This window comes from Poromitra crassiceps (assembly GCF_964638095.1).
Source record: "Poromitra crassiceps genome assembly, chromosome: 25".
Lineage (NCBI taxonomy): Eukaryota > Metazoa > Chordata > Actinopteri > Beryciformes > Melamphaidae > Poromitra > Poromitra crassiceps.
Window position 1 is genome coordinate 8,182,321 of NC_139649.1, and position 20,746 is coordinate 8,203,066.

The 20,746-nt window shown below is 44.4% G+C and overlaps 1 protein-coding gene across 3 annotated transcripts in view; it reads left to right on the plus strand.

Moving 5' to 3' along the window:
- LOC310798367 (interferon-induced GTP-binding protein Mx-like) overlaps nt 1-19,955 on the plus strand; it is a 21,177-nt gene extending 1,222 nt beyond the window's left edge. Inside the window, exons 1-13 of one of the 3 annotated variants that reach the window (XM_083660905.1) lie at nt 4,307-4,384; nt 12,153-12,358; nt 12,750-12,887; nt 13,093-13,247; nt 13,668-13,806; nt 13,894-14,092; nt 14,179-14,257; nt 14,395-14,517; nt 14,827-14,968; nt 16,254-16,412; nt 16,540-16,616; nt 16,708-16,932; nt 18,955-19,955. In XM_083660905.1, the coding sequence (XP_083517031.1) occupies nt 12,172-12,358; nt 12,750-12,887; nt 13,093-13,247; nt 13,668-13,806; nt 13,894-14,092; nt 14,179-14,257; nt 14,395-14,517; nt 14,827-14,968; nt 16,254-16,412; nt 16,540-16,616; nt 16,708-16,932; nt 18,955-19,179 (1,848 nt within the window). In that variant the 5' untranslated portion in view covers nt 4,307-4,384; nt 12,153-12,171 and the 3' untranslated portion in view covers nt 19,180-19,955. Of the gene's footprint in view, nt 1-4,306; nt 4,385-11,964; nt 12,071-12,152; nt 12,359-12,749; nt 12,888-13,092; nt 13,248-13,667; nt 13,807-13,893; nt 14,093-14,178; nt 14,258-14,394; nt 14,518-14,826; nt 14,969-16,253; nt 16,413-16,539; nt 16,617-16,707; nt 16,933-18,954 lie in introns of those variants that run through there. The other 2 variants (XM_083660907.1, XM_083660906.1) reach the window with 2 other exon arrangements.
- Nucleotides 19,956-20,746: the final 791 nt, after the last annotated feature.

Below are 20,746 nucleotides of genomic sequence, written 5' to 3' on the forward strand. Positions count from 1 at the left end.
GTATTTGTATATAATTTTAACTACAATGTCCAAATTTTTCTACTATATATTTCCATTTATTTTCATTACCTTTACTTGTATATACTTTGCTCAACAACCATTTAAGCACACTTTTTCTCTTTGTACCTTTTAAGTTATAATGTTCTATTCTCACTCTCACAGCTATCCAAGATAAATCTTTCTGTAGAACCTGTTTGGGTTAAGATTGAGGAAGAACAGGGGTGTACCATGAAGCAAGATTAGTGGCTTAGCGAGGTAACTTCAGGTTTAACCCTAGGTTTGCCGTACCACGACGCTAGTTAACTTCTTACAGAGATAGATCACCATAGCAACTTATGCTCTACGGCTAACCTGCTTTGTAGCAGGTTAAGTTCAGAGGATAAGATCAAAACCCATGAAAGACCCACCTGCTTACAATCAGCTCTCTGGAAACAGCGAGTCACCATTCATATGGTCCCCATATGAAAAATACATTGCATTCAAAAGAAGAAGAAAAAGAAAAAAAATTGCTCCTGTTGAATTAATCGAGGACTGATTAGCCTTGCACTTGTTGCAGGCTACATTTAAATTAAGCCCTACTTACCACTTTGGAATATGTTTTTATATATTAATTTTTGTGCTCTCAAGTAGGCTAGATACGTTGTTTGACCCCGGCGATCAATTGCAGCTGAATGGTGAGTGGAGAAATATCACTAAACCGGCATAAAAAGGTTACAAAAAGGTCTCCAAAGCGCACGGTGCCGTGTGCGCAACGGAGCTGAGGCTGACGTTGGGTTGGTCATACATGCCAGAATAGCCTACTACTATCTAAGCAATTACTATCTAAGCAATTTAATATGGGATCGCCTGCACACAGATTATTCATATCAAGGCTACTCCTGCATTTTACAGCTGCAACTGTGTTGCTTTTGGCCTGTATGATGTGATTGAACTTGAACTATTTCCAGCATAGTCCTTGTATGAAATATGGAGATATGCGATTCTGCTGCCAATAGCCTATATGTGACCACAAAATAGGCTATTTTTTATAAATGAAATCTATGCCCGCATGTACCGTGTCGATTCAGTTCAGCAGCCTTTTTTTAATTGTATTATCATTATTTTTTTATTGATAGCCCATTAGCCTATAGGAATTATTCCATCAATGTGACCAAACATATTGTAGCGATCCGGGGTTTTACGTGTATTGGGGTGTTTCCGTGTTTAGCTAGGAACTGATGTGTGGGGGTTGTTCCTGGGGGGAATGGTGTGTAAGTTGCCATCCTGTCTCGAGGCAGCAGTCAGTCAAGCTATGTGAAGAGCTAGAGTGGACGTGTGTATAGCTAGCAGCGAAGCTACCGCTAGGAGCTGTGTATGAAGCCAAGAATAAAAGCCCTGTACCAACTTCAAGTCTCCGGTTCCTTGGACGAATACATGATTCGTTACAATATCATGAGATCATTATTATTCATTGAGCCTAAATGTTCTAAAAATGCCTACGGATTTTTTTTTTGGAAATAGACATGCAGGTTATATTGAGTTTATTGAGAGGGTGAAATGAGCTGCTGTAGATAGCCTACGTGGAGGCAGAAACCGCTCTTCAAAGAAATTACTGATGTGAATAAAAGTGGTAACTTTAGACAGTTATTCGGGAACAGACTAATAATATCCAATGCGGATTTTGATTCTGACATACATAGTAAAGCTTCACGATTTGCGCTTTGAATGAATGAGGAAATAGGCATGTCTGGCGCTGTAGAAGCTGGAGCAGTCCATATTGCATTGTGATTGGCTAGTTGTTAAAAACCACGCCTTTATTCCTTTTACAACCGTTGCACTGAGCCGACATGCTGACTGTACCCATGTTTTACCCTGTTCTTTTTTTGTACTGTCCTATGTGTGCTGCTCTTATATTTTGTGTGTGGCTTGTGAACAAGAAATTCCAATGCATTTTGATGCAAATTTTAATGCAAATGGCGAAATAAACTTGAACTTGAACTTTGAACTGAACTCTTGCGGGAGCTCCTGTGCACGGGCATTTTCATGTGCACGCGCTCTCAGCTTGATTAGAAAAACCTGAATCCACTTAACGAGTTGATAACTACATTCGTGGTATGACTTAACTAGAATCCAGCTAGATGGCAATTATCTGGTTTAGCCAAACCAGATCAAGGGATAGATCCTGGATCTTCTTATACAACATTCGTGGTACAGCCCTCAGGTGTCTCCCTCGTCTCTAGAATCCTTCCTAACACAATCAGACAGACCTATATCTCGAACCCTCTTCTGTCTTTTGTTAGAGAATTTTTGTTGTTTTTGTTTGTTTTCATTTTACACTTGCTTTGGCAATGTATGTTTCTCATGCCAATAAAGCCCCTTTAAATTGAAATTGAATTGAAGATGGGGGTCTAGAGAGAGAGAGAGAGAGAGAGAGAGAATATGCCATGCCAGTGCTGGAGTGTCCAATCTTTTTTGAATGGGGGCCAGATTAGATGATGTGAAAATACCTTTGGGGCAGCTGCTTCACGTCTACGTAATGTCTATGGGTAAATCCCTTGCTTCGTATCCCTAGGCCGAAAGAGTGCGTGACTTTGGCACAGGCCTGCAACGTCCTATGAGTATGAGAGACAGACAGACAGAGACAGACAGACAGACAGACAGAGACTGAGAGAGAGAGAGAGAGATACTTTCTCACCAACCTTCTCATGAATTTCGAAAAAAGGGAAAAGCAAAAGGCAAGAGAAATGAAAGTGAAACCTAACTTAAGAATCGATTTCCCCGCAGCCTCCTCTCAACCGGTTTTTCAGCCATTGATGCATTAGGTTTCAGCCTCTTCCTGAGGCTGTCATTGATTGTGTTGCATAGTGGTTTTCTGTACTGTTGACAAATTGTGATATTGTAAGTCGCTTTGGACAAAAGCGTCTGCTAAATGACCTCATTCACTTAATTCAGGTATTGTGACAAGATGCCCTCTTGAACTGAAGATGAAGAGAAAGAAGGATGGAGAGGGCTGGTTTGGAAAGATAAGCTATCAGGGCTCTGAGGAGAAGATAGAAAACCCTGTAGATGTGGAGAAGAAGATTCGAGAAGGTGGGTCTCTCCAAACTGCACGATACATTCTCACAAATCACTATTGGCTGACAAAAGCTAAGTATGGATTGTGCTACTGAAATAATTATGCCTAGCTACAGGTAGCTTGGAAAACCGCTTTTCGGCATGTCCATTTCCTTGTAATCATCATCATATTCCCTCACCAGCTCAGGATGAAATGGCCGGGGTCGGGGTGGGGATCAGTGATGACCTCATCAGTCTGGAGATTGCCTCTCCTGATGTCCCAGACCTGACACTCATCGACCTGCCTGGCATCGCCAGGGTGGCGGTCAAGGGACAACCAGAGAACATTGGAGATCAGGGACGCCTGTGCAGTTCCTCTTACCGGGCCCAACTTTCCCCAGTGCTTAGGCTATTATCACAGAGAGTGTGAAATGCATGGTTAGGGTCATTACCTCTGCCAACAGAGATGGGCCAACTAGTTCCCGTTTGTCTGCAGGATATGTTAGAAAGTTGTGAACAGATTACATTTGCATGAAGGGGGGAGTGCTAATGGGCGTGTCCAATCACAAAAAGGCGCCCAACTTCCAAACGGGCTCACGTAACATCACAAAACTTTGTCCAAAAAGTCGGTGGAGATATGCTTAGTAGAGTACTGAGTGCCCTATAGATTTGGTTGCCATTGCCAGGTGTGGTTAGAGCAGACTGAAGCCAAATATGACAAAATGTGTACCAAAAGGACAAATGTGATATTTTCAGATTAAGAGACTGATCCAGAAGTTCATCAAAAAACAAGAAACCATCAGCTTGGTGGTTGTCCCATGCAATGTTGACATCGCCACGACAGAGGCTTTGAAGATGGCACAGGAGGTGGATCCTGATGGAGAGAGGACTTTGGGTAAATAGGTTTGATTTCATGGAAGGCTACTCTGCTCTTACCTTGCTCCCCCTGTTGTAGTTCTAGGTCTACTTAACCTTGTCCCTCAGGTATCCTGACCAAGCCGGACCTGGTTGACAAAGGCACAGAGGAGACAGTGGTGGACATTGTTCATAATGAGGTCATCCACCTGAAGAAGGGCTACATGATCGTCAAGTGCAGGGGCCAGAAGGAGATCACAGAGAAAGTGTCCCTGAGCGAGGCGACACAGAGAGAGAAGGACTTTTTCGAAGAACATGCATTCCTCCGGTAATCCCATGACGTGTTTGGTGTGGTGCTCCATGGTTCTACTTGTTTGGCAACTTACGGCACTCACTAACATTCCATTCTTGCCACAGCACTCTCTACGATGAAGGCCATGCCACCATTCCTAAACTGGCTGAGAAACTCACCCTGGCGCTTGTGAACCATATCAAGGTGATTTTTTTTTCATGTCCCTTGATTCAAAATGACACTTTTCAAAATTAATTACAGTGACCTCTTGCACATAGACATCTCCAGAATTGTTGCTATCTTTGTCAAAAGTCGACTAATAAGTTCCCCCATTGACTTGGATGGGGTTTCGATAAATCGGGCAGAATCTTGCATTAAATTAGCTGTATCTCAGAAACCATTATGCCATAGAGCGACCAAACTTGGTTTACTATCCATGAAAAAATTACACCAATTGACTTGATGGTGGCGCTATAACAGCCCTCTTTACGTTTTGGTCCATAACTTTTGAACCGTAGGGTCCACAGTCAAAATCCTGAATTCCTTGGCTCCTCCCGCTTCTACTCACATAGCCACCTATAACCAAAAGGTGGCGCTGTCATACCATAAAGTGTCTGTCCACCGATCACTTTGCAGTGACTCTGTTGTGAGAACAGAACAGTGATGCTTTTCCCTTGGGTTTTCTGTTGATGAAGTTTGAGTTTATTTTCTTTCACCTTCTTCTGTTGCTGCTGGAAATCATCGCTTCCTGTGTGTCAAAATGTTAACCGAATCAGTGACTAGGTTAGTATTACCAGCTGCAGTCCCAACAGAAACACAGTTGCCAAGGATGGATTGCTTTTCCCACTCAAATTAATTAATTGAAAAAATATAGGCCTAGCCCTAGAGGAATTAAACACCAATCTGGCATGTATGAGCAACCATGCTCTATCCTCGTCTAAAAAAAGTAATTTTAATAGATGGACAGTGTTGTATAAATAAATAAACAGTTGCAAACTGTTGGCATACAGTGTGCAGTTTAAATATGGTGTTGATATATGTCTATGTTTATGTCAGTATATGTGTTTGTCTGTGGTGATGAAGAGCAGTAACAGGCTATGCAGAGGCAGTGAAGCTTCGCTTCGACCCCAGGGCCAAACCCCTCAGCTGATGTGCATCACTGCTCCTCTTAATGACCAAGACCCATTGGAACAAAGAGACATGCTCGGACAGAATGACCAATAGACATCATTCAACCTGCAAAGTAGACTTTTAGCTGTTGTTGCTGATGGCTTTAAATTCCACACACTGTACCTTTTGATGGAGGATATAGTTTCAGTCTGGACACATCAGACCTTTATAAAAAAGCCAAAAAAGGAATTGACCAAGTACAATTAGGGAGACAAATCTGGAAAAAATGCAATTAAAAAAAGGTTTTCAGGGAGTGTTTTTTCTCTCTCTCTTTAAATGTTCAGAAAAAAGAGAAACATCGGGGTCAGAGCAGAGACACAGGGATATAGCGTTTAGGGATGGATTTGTGCGTCATTTTTATTAGCATGAATCAGAATGCCTGTAAAATATCATCCACACTCAGTAGTTGAATTACCAGTTCCAGTGTATGGACTCGTACATGATCATTATCACAGACAAAAGACTATTATACATGGACGTTCAATCATTTTTATTACATTGATGCAAGCCACATGCTTAGGAGGTCAAGAAATGCGGTTCATATTAATGTAAACAAACAGCAACCAACCATTACCCTTTGATTATTACTATTCATAAATTGTACAGATTTTCCAAAGTTTTACAAACCTGAATGATTTAAAGTAAACAAAATATCCTATGGATGCTCAGAAATCGTTATGAACAGAGATTATTAGCTAGCCCACTATTCACTATTATTCTATTGTCACTATTGAACATGGCCATGGCACAGGCCTGCAACGTCCTATGAGTATGAGAGACAGACAGACAGACAGACAGACAGGCAGGCAGGCAGACAGACACACAGACAGACAGACAGGCAGGCACGCAGGCAGGCAGACAGACAGGCAGGCAGACAGACAGACAGGCAGGCAGGCAGGCAGACAGACACACAGACAGACAGACAGGCAGGCACGCAGGCAGGCAGGCAGACAGACAGGCAGGCAGACAGACAGACAGGCAGGCAGGCAGACAGGCAGGAGGGCAGGCAGACAGACAGAGAGACAGGCAGGCAGACAGACATGCAGGCAGGCAGACAGACAGACAGACAGACAGACAGAGATTGAGAGAGACTTTATCATGAATTTCGAAAAAGGGAAAAGCCAAAGCCAAGAGAAATGAAAGTGAAACCTAACTTAAGAATCGATTTCCCCGCAGCCTCCTCTCAACCGGTTTTTCAGCCATTGATGCATTAGGTTTCAGCAGCTCCTTGTGTTGGGTTTTAACCCTGAATAGCTGGATAACTGAATCGGCCGCTACAGGGCTCCTGCCAGAAAGCACTCGGGACACCAGGTGGGGTTCAACACGTTTACTTGTGGTAAAGGCAGTCACCGACGGTACAGTGGTTTACAGTTTCTGGAAATAAAAGACAATAAATGCTATATAAATATAACAGTTCTGAAATATCCATCATGTTTCATGTAATTAGGGACAAACTGGTAATTGTTGAGAATTATTAACTAAAACGTACAATTATAGGCTACAGTGCAAATGGAAATAATAATCCCCTCACATAGTGATAACAAGGCCCAGAATTAACCCCCCTTAGCTAATAGCAGAATGACTAATGAACAAATAGCCTAAAAGGAGTTAGCTAGCTAGCCAAACAATTAGCATCCTTCATTAGCAATCAAACTACAGCGCCCATCTTAGCCACACAACACAACACAATAGTTTCAACTCACATCTTCTCTGACTGTTGTACAGGCAACCGCCGTAGTGAAAGGAAAAAAAGGAGGTTTTATCCCTCTGACAGGTTTCTAGCCGTTTATAGGTGCTCCACGTGTGTTTGCTCGTTTCTGACTGCTTCTAGCAGCTTCCACGGACGTTCATACCCGCGGTTAAGTCAGCCGCAATAACAGCTCTAACTTCCTGTTTGTATTTCCAAAATAAAGCATTACTAACACAAGATAATAACAACAGAACTCGCTGCATTAATGCAAAATAAGTGATACAGCTCTGCCAAGGTGAGGAATTCTCAACAGCCGCCCCCACATTAGCCAATGTGTAGACGAGGGAATTCCTCAAGTGTCCCGGGCGTTATCCTTGACAGCGGGGAGCTGGGTCAGGCAGGCGACTGGTCGGATAACTGCAGATCAAGTGGTGCCACCTCCGCCGCCCCATGACGGCAAGGGCGCAAACCCGCTGGAGGCAAAGCTATATCCCGCCGCCCCATGAAGAGCATGTGATGGGGACGGGATCGGCGCAGAGGACAGGGCGGCTCTGGAGGTCGGCCTGGGCACCGGTGACGAAGACGAAGTCGTTCCGGAGGACAGGCTGGAGGAAGACCAGCCTGGTATAGCTGGTCTGGAGGACGATCCGGAAGATGACCAGCCCGGCGAAGTTGGTCGGGAGGACGATCTGAAGGACGACCAGCCCGGCGGAGCCGTTCAGAAGGCTGGCGACATGGGGAGGGCTGCTCCAGAGGCTGGCGACGAAGAAAGGGCCTCCCCGGTGGCCGGTGACGGAGGCTGGGCCACCCCAGAGGCTGGCAACGAAGCTGGAGTGTGGGACTGGCTTCCTTAGACATCAACGGCTGAAGGTTGTGCCAGAGAGCAGTAGAGGCTGGCTGCTGGTGAGAAGAACTAGAGGTAGGTAGCTGGAGGGCAGGCTGGACCTCGGCAGGGCTAACGATCGAGGAGAAGAGGCACTGCTGCACTGAAGCCCGTTCTGGCGCACAACCCTCAGCACCCTGCAAAGCCCATCCAAGGGCCGTGTGGATTGCTATGGGTCCACCGTTCACTCCCCTGCGAACTGGCTTAGTGGCAGTGATGAGGTGTACATGATCTGACCCGAGCAACACTAGTGGACGTGCGTTGGAGAAGGGTTGCAGCGGGACCCGGCGTAAGTGAGTGTGCTGCCTTTTAAGCTTCTGCACTGGGTAGGTCTGCTCCATCAGGTCTAGACCTGAAGCGGTGAATGCTCCATGCACTTTGTAGCGCTTCTGTGGGTTACCTTTGGGAGAGACCTCGAAACTGACCTTTGCGCCCCGGAGGTGTGTAAGGTCTGTCAGCACCGTGCGTAGGACAAGAGTCTCACCCTCACCCTTCAACTGGAGCTGCTGGACAGCGGCAGGTAGAATCATCGTCCGTTGAGCTCCGTCATCCAAGACAGCGAATGACTCCATTGTGTTAGAACCACTGTGGAGCAGTACAGGGACAACCTTCAAGAGCACCTTGCTTGATGTAATGCTGGGTGTCAGGTAGACTTCTGAGGCCCTCGACGGTGGATCGCTGGAGCGACGTTGGGCTGCATTGTGGAGGACTTGGAGGTGAATGCCACCGCAGTCGCCGCAGGGCTTCTTGAGGTTGCATGTCTCAGGTGCATGGGCACGTGCACACCTCCAGCAGCGCTTTCCTTCTGCTATCCACTTCTCCAGGTCTGCTGCTGACTGTTCTGTAATCTTGCGGCAGCGGCTGATGTAGTGCTCTTTGCTGTCGCAGTAAAGGCAATGTATCTGGAATGGTTTCCTACCATTATACGACGTGGGATTGCTGGAGACGCTCGGTTGTGTGGGCTCTGCTCCGTAATAGATAGCTGCACTTTGGCCTCTGCCCTTATACAGCATGTTCTCCCTTCCAGTACTTGGAGGTTTCTCCAGTTGGTAGCGCTGCACCAATCTGCTGGACAGACGCTGCTGCTGGGCTTTAAGTTGGAGCCATCCTGCTAAGTCCTGCAAGTTGTAGGGGTTGAGGCTTGTAGAGTTGAGCTTGCCTTGGAATTGCAGAGACTCAATGAATCCATCCCGCAAATATCTTGGTAGCTTGCTGAGCAGGTGGTCCACATGTGAGCAGCAGTTGAGCTCAGTACCTTGAGGTCCCTCTAATGAGAGCAGCATGCTGACTAAGAGGTGGACCTGAAGAGAGAAGCTCTGGAAGCTACGAGAGTCATTAGGTTTCACCTCAGGGGAGGTGAGGATCGCTGCTATTTCGCTCTGAGCCAGCTGGTGTGGTTGGCCATACTGCAGCTGTAGGGCCTGGACAGCTGCCGAGTACGGGTACAGATGGTGACGGCAGGACTGGCCAATCATTTGAGCCTCGGGCAGCTTGAGGTGTTCCAGTAGCACATGGTATTTGTACTTCTCGGTTAGCCCCAGGTGAGGCTCAAGTAGGTTGTCTAAAGCCAGCTTCAAATTAGCGAATTCTCTCTCGCTATCTGTGGAGAAGTCTGGGATTTTGGGCTTCGGTGCACCGTATAGTGGAGGCTGAGGCATGCTGAAGCCTGGCGATGCTACAGTGTGGGCTGACGGTAGCTGAGGAGGGAATGCTAGCGCTGGGCCCATCATCGGTGGGGCGGAATAGAGCGCCTGAGGTGATGCAGCGATCGAGGATATAGGAGCATAGTAAGGGGGAGCGTAACCAGATGAAACGGGTCCAACAGCTCGTTGCAGTTGTGAATTCTGCACCGTGGAATAGCGGTTAGTCACAGTGGGCTGCAGCTGTACAGGGGCTGGAGCAGGGAACTGCTGTTGCACTGGAGACGGTGCAATCTGGTCCGACGCAGCATAAGAATGAGAATGGAATGGTCCAATGTGGTGCTGCGATTGGGCTCGCAGGTGCGGTTGCTGCTGTTGCTTATGAGGCTGGAAGCTTGGTCCAGTGGGTTCATAGCAGTGGGGTCGTACTGCCGCTGCGCCCCATGATTGCTGAGGGTCTGGCCTGTTGGGGTGTTGCCCGGCTTGTGGTAGCAACAACATACCAGACGATAGGTTAGAATAGAGAGAGCATGGAGAGGGCTCTGGGTGAATTGGTTCGAACCCCACATCATTGTATGAAGGCCTGGGGTACTGTGACTCTGTTGGTTGACTGTGCGGTCGTCCTGCCTCCTGCCTGAGAGGGATAGCTCTAGTCTTTGTCTGAACAGGAATCTGTCTCCGTTGGACCACCATCGCTGGTAGTTCTGGTGGGCATGATGCAGTCTTCCTACGTTGAGGACTCTGATCCGCTTCTTCCTCCATTAGGTGGGATGTAATGTGCTGCAGTAACTCCTGACGACGACGTTGTCGTCTCTCATACTGTGCTAGTTGGTTACTGAGCTGAGCCATTTCTGCTGCCTCTCGCCTTTCTCGTCCCGAAATGGACTCGATTACGTCCCTCAGTGAACCCATACTAAGATGATCCGCTGAGTTGGGTCTGTGTATGGTTGTGTCCCAGTTTGAGGGTATACCTGCTTGGCTACCACTCGCTGCAGCTGCTGCTCCTCTCTGCTCCTCTTGCTGTCCCTCGGTAGGGCGGGAGGAAAGGGGAGGCTGGTAGTGGTTGGAGTCAAGGATATAATCCTCCAAATACCTGGGGGTCTGGCGTTGCCTTGAGGGTCTCTCTCGGCCATCAAGGCTTGCACGTGCTACCTCCTGGTCTGATGTCATATCTGTAGTAGCCAACGGATCCGGCTCGAAGGACCGTATGTTGGGTTTTAACCCTGAATAGCTGGATAACTGAATCGGCCGCTACAGGGCTCCTGCCAGAAAGCACTCGGGACACCAGGTGGGGTTCAACACGTTTACTTGTGGTAAAGGCAGTCACCGACGGTACAGTGGTTTACAGTTTCTGGAAATAAAAGACAATAAATGCTATATAAATATAACAGTTCTGAAATATCCATCATGTTTCATGTAATTAGGGACAAACTGGTAATTGTTGAGAATTATTAACTAAAACGTACAATTATAGGCTACAGTGCAAATGGAAATAATAATCCCCTCACATAGTGATAACAAGGCCCAGAATTAACCCCCCTTAGCTAATAGCAGAATGACTAATGAACAAATAGCCTAAAAGGAGTTAGCTAGCTAGCCAAACAATTAGCATCCTTCATTAGCAATCAAACTACAGCGCCCATCTTAGCCACACAACACAACACAATAGTTTCAACTCACATCTTCTCTGACTGTTGTACAGGCAACCGCCGTAGTGAAAGGAAAAAAAGGAGGTTTTATCCCTCTGACAGGTTTCTAGCCGTTTATAGGTGCTCCACGTGTGTTTGCTCGTTTCTGACTGCTTCTAGCAGCTTCCACGGACGTTCATACCCGCGGTTAAGTCAGCCGCAATAACAGCTCTAACTTCCTGTTTGTATTTCCAAAATAAAGCATTACTAACACAAGATAATAACAACAGAACTCGCTGCATTAATGCAAAATAAGTGATACAGCTCTGCCAAGGTGAGGAATTCTCAACACCTTGGATTGGTCATTTGTAAAAAATAGACTACTCTACTCACTTCTTATGTTTATGTGGAATATTCTTGACACTAAAGACCCCTTATCTCTGTATGAAAATGTAACTCTAAGTCATAACAGGCACACATACTCAACTAGACATGCTACTGCAGGAGGTTTTACACTTCCTAACCCGAAAGAGGGCGTGACTTTGGCACAGGCCTAGAGAGAGAGAGAGAGAGAGAGAGAGAGAGAGAGAGAGAGAGAGAGAGAGAGAGAGAGAGAGAGAGAGAGAGAGAGAGAGAGAGAGAGAGAGAGAGAGAGAGAGAGAGAGAGAGAGAGACTTTCTCACCTTCGAAAAAGTGAAAAGGCAAGAGAAATGAAAGTGAAACCTAACTACTTAAGAATCGATTTCTCCGCAGCCTCCTCTCAGCCGGTGTCAGAGGTGGTCTGGCTGACTGGCTCCATCACAACTGCTGAGAGAGCTGCCTGTACAGTTGGCAGCTACCAGAGTCTTAGTGGATTTTATTTTCTCAGTGTGCATAACAGTAAGTAGGCGTAGCGTAGCTACACAGTTAATTGTAGTTTTTGGAAACATATTGTGTAACTTTTGTATTTCCTTTTATATAGGAGACAATCGGCCATCATCATGAGCACCCTGAACCAACATTATGAGGAGAAGGTGCGCCCCTGCATTGACCTGATTGACAAGCTGCGGTCCCTGGGTGTAGAGAAGGACCTGGCGCTGCCTGCTATCGCCGTGATCGGGGACCAAAGCTCGGGGAAGAGCTCTGTGCTGGAGGCGCTGTCAGGAGTGGCTTTGCCGAGGGGCAGCGGTATGTAAAACTGAGAAACCATCACGTTTCGTCAAAATCATGTGAGAGAAGCACTGCAAACTAATAATAATTATTATTATTATTATTATTATTATTATTATTATAACTATAATGATAATGATAATAATAACCTATTAGATGAAGAAGGTCCCTTTGCCCTAATTTTTTGTATTTACGTGTGTATAATTTGTATATTTGTATGTTTATGCCACTGTCAAACCTCATGGATGACGTGGTAAACCTGCAATAAAAAGTTTGTCACTAAAAAACCACACGTGTGGTGTCGCCGGATATGTCACCTGAGATATATGTGTGTGTGTGTGTGTGTGTGTGTGTGTGTGTGTGTGTGTGGGGTGGGGGGGGGGGGGCTCTCATCATTCACTTAATTCAGGTATTGTGACAAGATGCCCTCTTGAACTGAAGATGAAGAGAAGGAAGGAGGGAGAGGACTGGTTTGGAAAGATAAGCTATCAGGACTGCGAGGAGACGATAGAAGACCCTGTAGATGTGGAGAAGAAGATTCGAGAAGGTGGGTCTCTCCAAACTGCACGATACATTCTCACAAATCACTATTGGCTGACAAAAGCTTCTCACAAATCACTATTGGCTGACAAAAGCTATGTATGGATTGTGCTACTGAAATAATTATGCCTACCTATAGGTAGCTTGGAAAACTGCTTTTCAGCATGTCCATTTCCTTGTAATCATCATCATAAATATTATTCCCTCACCAGCTCAGGATAAAATGGCCGGGGTCGGGGTGGGGATCAGTGATGACCTCATCAGTCTGGAGATTGCCTCTCCTGATGTCCCAGACCTGACACTCATCGACCTGCCTGGCATCGCCAGGGTGGCGGTCAAGGGACAACCAGAGAACATTGGAGATCAGGTACGCCTGTGCAGTTCCTCTTATGGGGCCCAACTTTCCCCAGTGCTTAGGCTATTATCACAGAGAGTGTGAAATGCATGGTTAGGGTCATTACCTCTGCCAACAGAGATGGGCCAACTAGTTGGCCGGGAGGCTATGTTTTCGCTCCTGTTTATCTGCAGGATATGTTAGAAAGTTGTGAACAGATTAGATTTGCATGAAGGGGGAGTGCTAATGGGCGTGTCCAATCACAAAAAGGCGCCCAACTTCCAAACGGGCTCACGTAACATCACAAAACTTTGTCTAAAAAGTCGGTGGAGATATGCTCAGTAGAGTACTGAGTGCCCTATAGATTTGGTGGCCATTGCCAGGTGTGGTTAGAGCAGACTGAAGCCAAATATGACAAAATGTGTACCAAAAGGACAAATGTGATATTTTCAGATTAAGAGACTGATCCAGAAGTTCATCAAAAAACAAGAAACCATCAGCTTGGTGGTTGTCCCATGCAATGTTGACATCGCCACCACAGAGGCTTTGAAGATGGCACAGGAGGTGGATCCTGATGGAGAGAGGACTTTGGGTAAATATGTTTGATTTCATGGAAGGCTACTCTGCTCACCTTGCTCCCCCTGTTGTAGTTCTAGGTCTACTTAACCTTGTCCCTCAGGTATCCTGACCAAGCCGGACCTGGTTGACAAAGGTACAGAGGAGACAGTGGTGGACATTGTTCATAATGAGGTCATCCCCCTGAAGAAGGGCTACATGATCGTCAAGTGCAGGGGCCAGAAGGAGATCACAGAGAATGTGTCCCTGAGCGAGGCGACACAGAGAGAGAAGGACTTTTTCGAAGAACATGCATTCCTCCGGTAATCCCATGACGTGTTTGGTGTGGTGCTCCATGGTTCTACTTGTTTGGCAACTTACGGCACTCACTAACATTCCATTCTTGCAGGACACTGTATGATGAAGGCCATGCCACCATTCCTAAACTGGCTGAGAAACTCACCCTGGAGCTGGTGAACCACATCGAGGTGATTTTTTTTTCATGTCCCTTGATTCAAAATGACACTTTTCAAAATTAATTACAGTGACCTCTTGCACATAGAAATCTCCAGAATTGTTGCTATCTTTGTTAAAAGTAGACTAATAAGTCCTTTCCTATGCACAGCATTCTTTGCCTCGACTGGACGAACAGATTGAGAAGAAACTCATAGAAATACAAAATGATTTATCTAAATATGGTACTGGACCCCCACCTGACCCATCAGGGAAAGACTTCTTCCTCATTGACGTGAGTCTGGCACGTTGGTTATATTATTGTTTCTGTAACTTACAGTACTTTGAGAGGATCACTGCAGTCACCACTCATGCCTATTGAATGTGCCAGAAGGTGCCAGAAGACTGAAGAAAAGTTCTGCACACTTACAGTAGATCCATGCAAGTTTCTTAACTTAATCAAATGCCAAGCTCTTGGTCACAAGACCTTCAAAGCAACTTACAATACACTTCATCACAATGAGATTTGAGCTAAGGCCTAACAATAGTATGAACATACATTTTCTTTTGCCCCCATCTTTTCTTCTGAACCGCTATGCTTTAGATCGTGACAGCCTTTAATCTGGATGCCATCAGCCTCACTACAGGGGATGAAGTAAAATGTGGAGACAGGTTGAGCATCTTTTCTGTGCTCAGAGAGGAGTTTGGTGAATGGAAGAACCTCCTAGACCGTTCTGGATTAAACTGTACGTGCATCATAATGTGCTTGCATTGTGAACTTTTTAATGTATTTTCTGTTCTGCATCCATACCCTAAAACCACACCCATTATGTCATTTTAAATGTTTCTGGATTTGTTAAACAGTTACTAAGTAACTAGTTACTGTATCTTAATTACTTTTTTCAATAATCTAGTAATCTAACGAAATACTTTTTCAAATTACTAACTCAGTTACAGTTACTAAAATAGTAACTGGGCTAGTTACTAGTTACTTTAGGACATGAAAATAACGGACAACTTCAAAGGATTATCCAATTTCTGATCCTCAGACCTAGTCCGCGGGGAGAGCTGCAGCTGCAGCCAGAGCCCCAGAGGCTAATGACCTTGGGTAGGCTAAGCCTCCCCAATAAGCGAATGTTCAATGCCACACTGTGGCACAGCGACACTAACATAATGTGTGTGTTAATAAGACAATCGAAGCAGACTCTTAAAAGTAACGCAAAAGTTAGTTTCCCTAGTAACTAATTACTTTGAACTAACTAGTAACTTTAAAGTAATTAAATTACTTTTTGATATAAGTAACTAGTAACTGTAACTAATTACCAATTTTCAGTAACTTAACCAACACTGCTAGTTACTTATTGACCACTGCCCAATCCTGACCTACTTTATCCCTGTTTAATAACACTTTATATTAAGGTACACATATTCCCCTAGTTGCTTATTAGCATGCATATTAGTAGCATATTGGCTGTTTATTAGTGATTATAAAGCACTTATTAATGCCTTATTCTGCATGACCATATTCTACAACTACCAGGCCATTAACTAAGAGTTTTGCCTCAATAACCTCCTAATCATTGCTTATTGATTGTGAGGAAGTTGTTGCTCAGTGGTGCCGCAGTGGTAGCGCTGTCGCCTCACAGCAAGAAGGTCCTGCGTTCGATTCCCACCTGGGACGCTGAGGGTGTCCCCATTCCCATGTCCTCAGTGTGGACATGCACTGCACTCTGCAAGCGACCTGGGCACTTTGTTTTGGGGAAACAGCTGATATCGTGGAGAAGGTATGACGGCAAATCTTAGTGGTTTTGATACCGTGACTTTTTCAAATCGTGGTATACCTTCTAACCGGAACCTGCTGCATCCCTAATGCAGAATAAAGCATTATTAAGTGCTTTATAATCACTAATAAACAGACAATATTCTACTAATATGCATGTTAATAAGCAACTAGTTAATTGTGAATATGTGTACCTTAATATAAAGTGTTACCCTCTGTTTTACTTGAAGAAATGCAATTTAATATTTCAGTCAACAAGAAGATTGAAAGAGAAGTGGATGATTATGAGAAAAAGTATCGTGGAAGAGAACTGCCAGGGTTCATCAACTACAAGACCTTTGAGCAGATGGTGAAGGATCAGATCAGGCTTCTTGAAGAGCCTGCTGTCAACAAACTCAAGGACATATCAGGTATGTTGAAATGATTGCAGGCTGTCTGAATTAAGTTTTTAAGTAAGTAATTACCGGTAACCTTCAGTCCTTCAGTGTTTTAACAGTGTATTTTTGACTTTGTCACTGTTGTCTACATGTTTTCTAGATATTGTGAGGAAATGGTTCATTGAGGTGGCCCAGTGCAGCTTTGTGGGTTTTCCTAACCTCATCAAAACAGCCAAGGTAACGTCTTCAGCATCAGTTACCACTAGATGTACCATTTGACTATAAACATAAGGTAATATAATTGAATTACTGATTTCTTGTTCTACAGACAAAGATCGAGACCATCCGAAAGGAAAAGGAGGTTACAACAGAGTCCATGGTGAGGACCCAGTTCCAGATGGAGCTGATTGTTTACACTCAAGACAGGATATACAGCAACAGTTTAACGAAGAGGAAGAGGAAAGAGGACTCCAACAAGACCTCATTTGCTGTCTTTCAAGAAAATGGGGCCACCATGAAGGAGCTGATGCAGCACATCAAATCCTATTACCGAGTAAGTGTACTTATTGTGCTTGCTGAAAGCAAGGCAAAATCTATAAACTCCTATTTTTCGATCTGCCAAAAGTTTGGCACATAATAACTCCCACATTTTTCACACTACATAGACATGCAAGACCTCAAAACATGCAGCTCATTGATGACACTTTGCTAAGAGTTTCATCGAGCGGTCTGGGCGCTATTTGCGATTAAGCAAAAATTGACTTGGATGGGGTTTCCATAAATCGGGCAGAATCTTGCATTAAATTAGCTGTATCTCAGAAACCATGTGCCGTGGAGCGACCAAACTTGGTAGGGAGGTTCCCAGAGGGATTAACCTGATGGTGGCGCTATAACAGCCCTCTTTACGTTTTGGTGACATAACCTTTGAACCGTAGGGTCCACAGTCAGAATCCGATTCCTTGGCTCCTCCCGCTTCTACTCACATAGCCCCACCCATAACTACTTACTTCACCCTCGCAACCATCTTCAAACCCTGTAGCGACGAGCCGGAAACACCCTAGTAACCAGTTACTACACCCTTGCAACCACCTAGTGACGTCAGCTTCACATTGCCGATTGGGGCTGCATGGGCAGGGGCGTTGCAAGGGCGCAGGCCATGGCGAGGACAGCAAGCACAACTACATTTTCGTTAGGACATTTATTCTAGTTATTATTATATCTATCTGCCACAAAGTTTGATGCGTAATAAGTCCCACATCTTTCATACCACATAGACATGCCAGACCTCAAAATGCTCATTGAGGACAGGTATGCTACAATATGACTTTGCTAAGGGTTTCGTCAAGCGGTTTCGCTATTCACGATTAAGAACGAGTTTTTTTCCTATTCACTTGAATGGGGTTTCGAAAAATCTTGCATTAAATTAGCTGTATCTCAGAAACCATACAAGGTACAGCTACCAAACTTGGTAGGGAGGTTCACAGAGGGGCCTTTTACTATCCACGAAAAAATTACCTGATGGTGGCGCTATAATAGCCCTCTTTACGTTTTGGTCAATAACTTTTGAAGCGTAGGGTCTACAATCAGAATTCTTGGTTGCCTGGATTCCTTGGGTTCTTCCACATCTACTGATATAGGCATCTCCATGCCATATCCATCTGACTAAATTTTCCACCATTTTGAATTTTGTCCTCCCAATTTTGTACAAACTTCACTAAACCAAAGCACACATCCTGTGTGGACTGTCCTGCACAAAACTGATTTCATGGTTTTTGGAAAGACCACACCGTTGTTGCGATATAATCGACTTCCACATTTCTGTGGGTGGAGCCTATTTCACAAAAATCGACATAACTCTGGAACGCATCATCAGATGCAAACCAAACTTGGTACATCTGGGCAGGAACGTTACTCTGAGCTGATTAAAAAACAATAGTGTCATTTCGCCTATAGGGGGCGCTATAACACCATTAACAAGCTGTAGCTCAGAAACCATAAGAGCGACTGTTTCCAAATTGGGTCCATAGGTTCATAGAGCACTCTTCCACTCTGGCCTAAAAAATTACACCGATTGACCTGATGGTGACGCTATAACAGCCATCTTTATGTTTTGGTCCATAACTTTGGAACCGTAGCTTCTACAATCAAAATTATTTTTCCCCAGGTTTCCTTGGCTCGCCCCACTTCATCACTGATGATGATGTCACAATGCCGGGACTTTATGACATCACTGATGACATCATCAGTGGGACAATATTTTAAACAAACAGAAACATTGCCCACATGTGCCCATTTATATACTGATAGATAGATTGGGTATTGTGGGGATGATATGACTATGGAAGTCCTGTTGAAAGATAGGTCTGACATTAAAAAAAAAATGCATCAAGTGTGGAACAGCGATCTATCAACAATCTATCATGCTATCCACTGAGTAGCTATCTCTTCACTCTTTCCACACATGACTTTCCATCTGGTACATGTATGTGAAAACTGCCCTGGTTTGAATGGAATAAAGAAACTGCACTGACTGCTGTGAATGAACCCCCCCCCCCCCCCTCTTCCCATTCTTCAGATTGCTAGTCAGCGCCTGGCAGACCAGATCCCTCTGATGATCCGCTACCTGATGCTGCAGGAGACTGCCAAGCAGCTGCAGAGAGAGATGCTACTGATGCTACAGGACAAGGGGATGGTGGATTTCCTGCTTTATGAGGATTCAGGTGTCAACAACAAGAGAATCTGTCTTCAGAAACGCCTGGAGTGCCTGAGACAGGCACAGAGTTTGTTGATCAGCTTTTAGTCTGGCCAGCTAAGCTTAGCAGTGCAGCTTTTCAAGACTAAATGTCTAATAAGTTACTGAATTGCCCTAAAACTTTACATTTGATCTTTGATGTTTTCATATTTTTGTTATAACCCAGTAAACCATTTTGTTTTTAAAACAAAAAGCATATAGTTACACTGATTGAAACTTTAGTATAGCACAAAGCTTTATCACCGTTCCTGGAATCTGAGTGTAGTAGCCTACAACTGAGCCAAAATCACGCCCACTTTGTGACTTTAGGCATACGAACCAATAAGGGATTTCATCCACCATTTATTTTTTTCATAGACGTTTTGTAAAATGCTTATAAAAATGGTTTTGCTTTGTCAAACCAAGCGATTCAGCGATATTTAGAATCACGAGAGACCATAGAATATTTCACTCTAAAGATTTCCATACAGTAGGTAGATAATGTGTTGAATTTTGAGTTCCTTTTCTTTCTCCTTGTCATTCCAAACAACCCTTAGTTGTTTTCCTCCTGTTAGCCTAATTCAGGAGAAAGTAGTGAGATGCCAGATTGTGGCCATCAGCTTAATGATGTAGTAATTACCAAATTTATTGTTATGATTTTTATTATTATTGTTGTTGTTTTTGTTGTTATTATGATTATTTGCTTGATAATACTACTGTATTCAGATCTGCAATATTTTCCTTTAATATTTGTATAGGGGTGGGGGGGACATCCAACCATTTCAATCCACTGAGTTTTGACCAATTGGAATGGCTTCCTGGATCCTGTGTTTAAAATAAAAAAAATTGTATATGCACCACATCAGATGTTCTGTGACTGTGAGCCAATGCCACCTATAAAAAGGAATGAAGGGATAAACCAGCTCGCACACTGCAGGGCTCCAAGCTTAGCCTAGGTAAACCCAGCCCCCACGTGACCTGCTCTCTCAGTTCCCAGTCACTAGGTGACTGAGAACAGGTCTGAGAGCAGGTCACGTGGGGGATGGGTTTACCCAGGCTACTCCAAGCTTACTTCATTTTATTGAACTGAGGTGTTAACATTTAGAATTGTTAACACTGTTCTTCATCAGATGACCTATAAACTAGACCACCTATAACCACAAGGTGGCGCTGTCATACCATAAAGTGTCTGTCCACCGATCACTTTGCAGTGACTCTGTTGTGAGAACAGAACAGTGATGCTTTTCCCTTGGGTTTTCTGTTGATGAAGTTTGAGTTTATTTTCTTTCACCTTCTTCTGTTGCTGCTGGAAATCATCACTTCCTGTGTGTCAAAATGTTAACCGAATCAGTGACTAGGTTAGTATTACCAGCTGCAGTCCCAACAGAAACACAGTTGCCAAGGATGGATTGCTTTTCCCACTCAAATTATTTAATTGAAAAAATATAGGCCTAGCCCTAGAGGAATTTAGGAACACCAATCTGGCATGTAGCAACCATGCTCTATCTTCGTCTAAAAAAAGTAATTTTAATAGAAGGACAGTGTTGTATAAATAAATAAACCCATGTTACAAACTGTTGGCATACAGTGTGCAGTTTAAATATGGTGTTGATATATGTCTATGTTTATGTCAGTA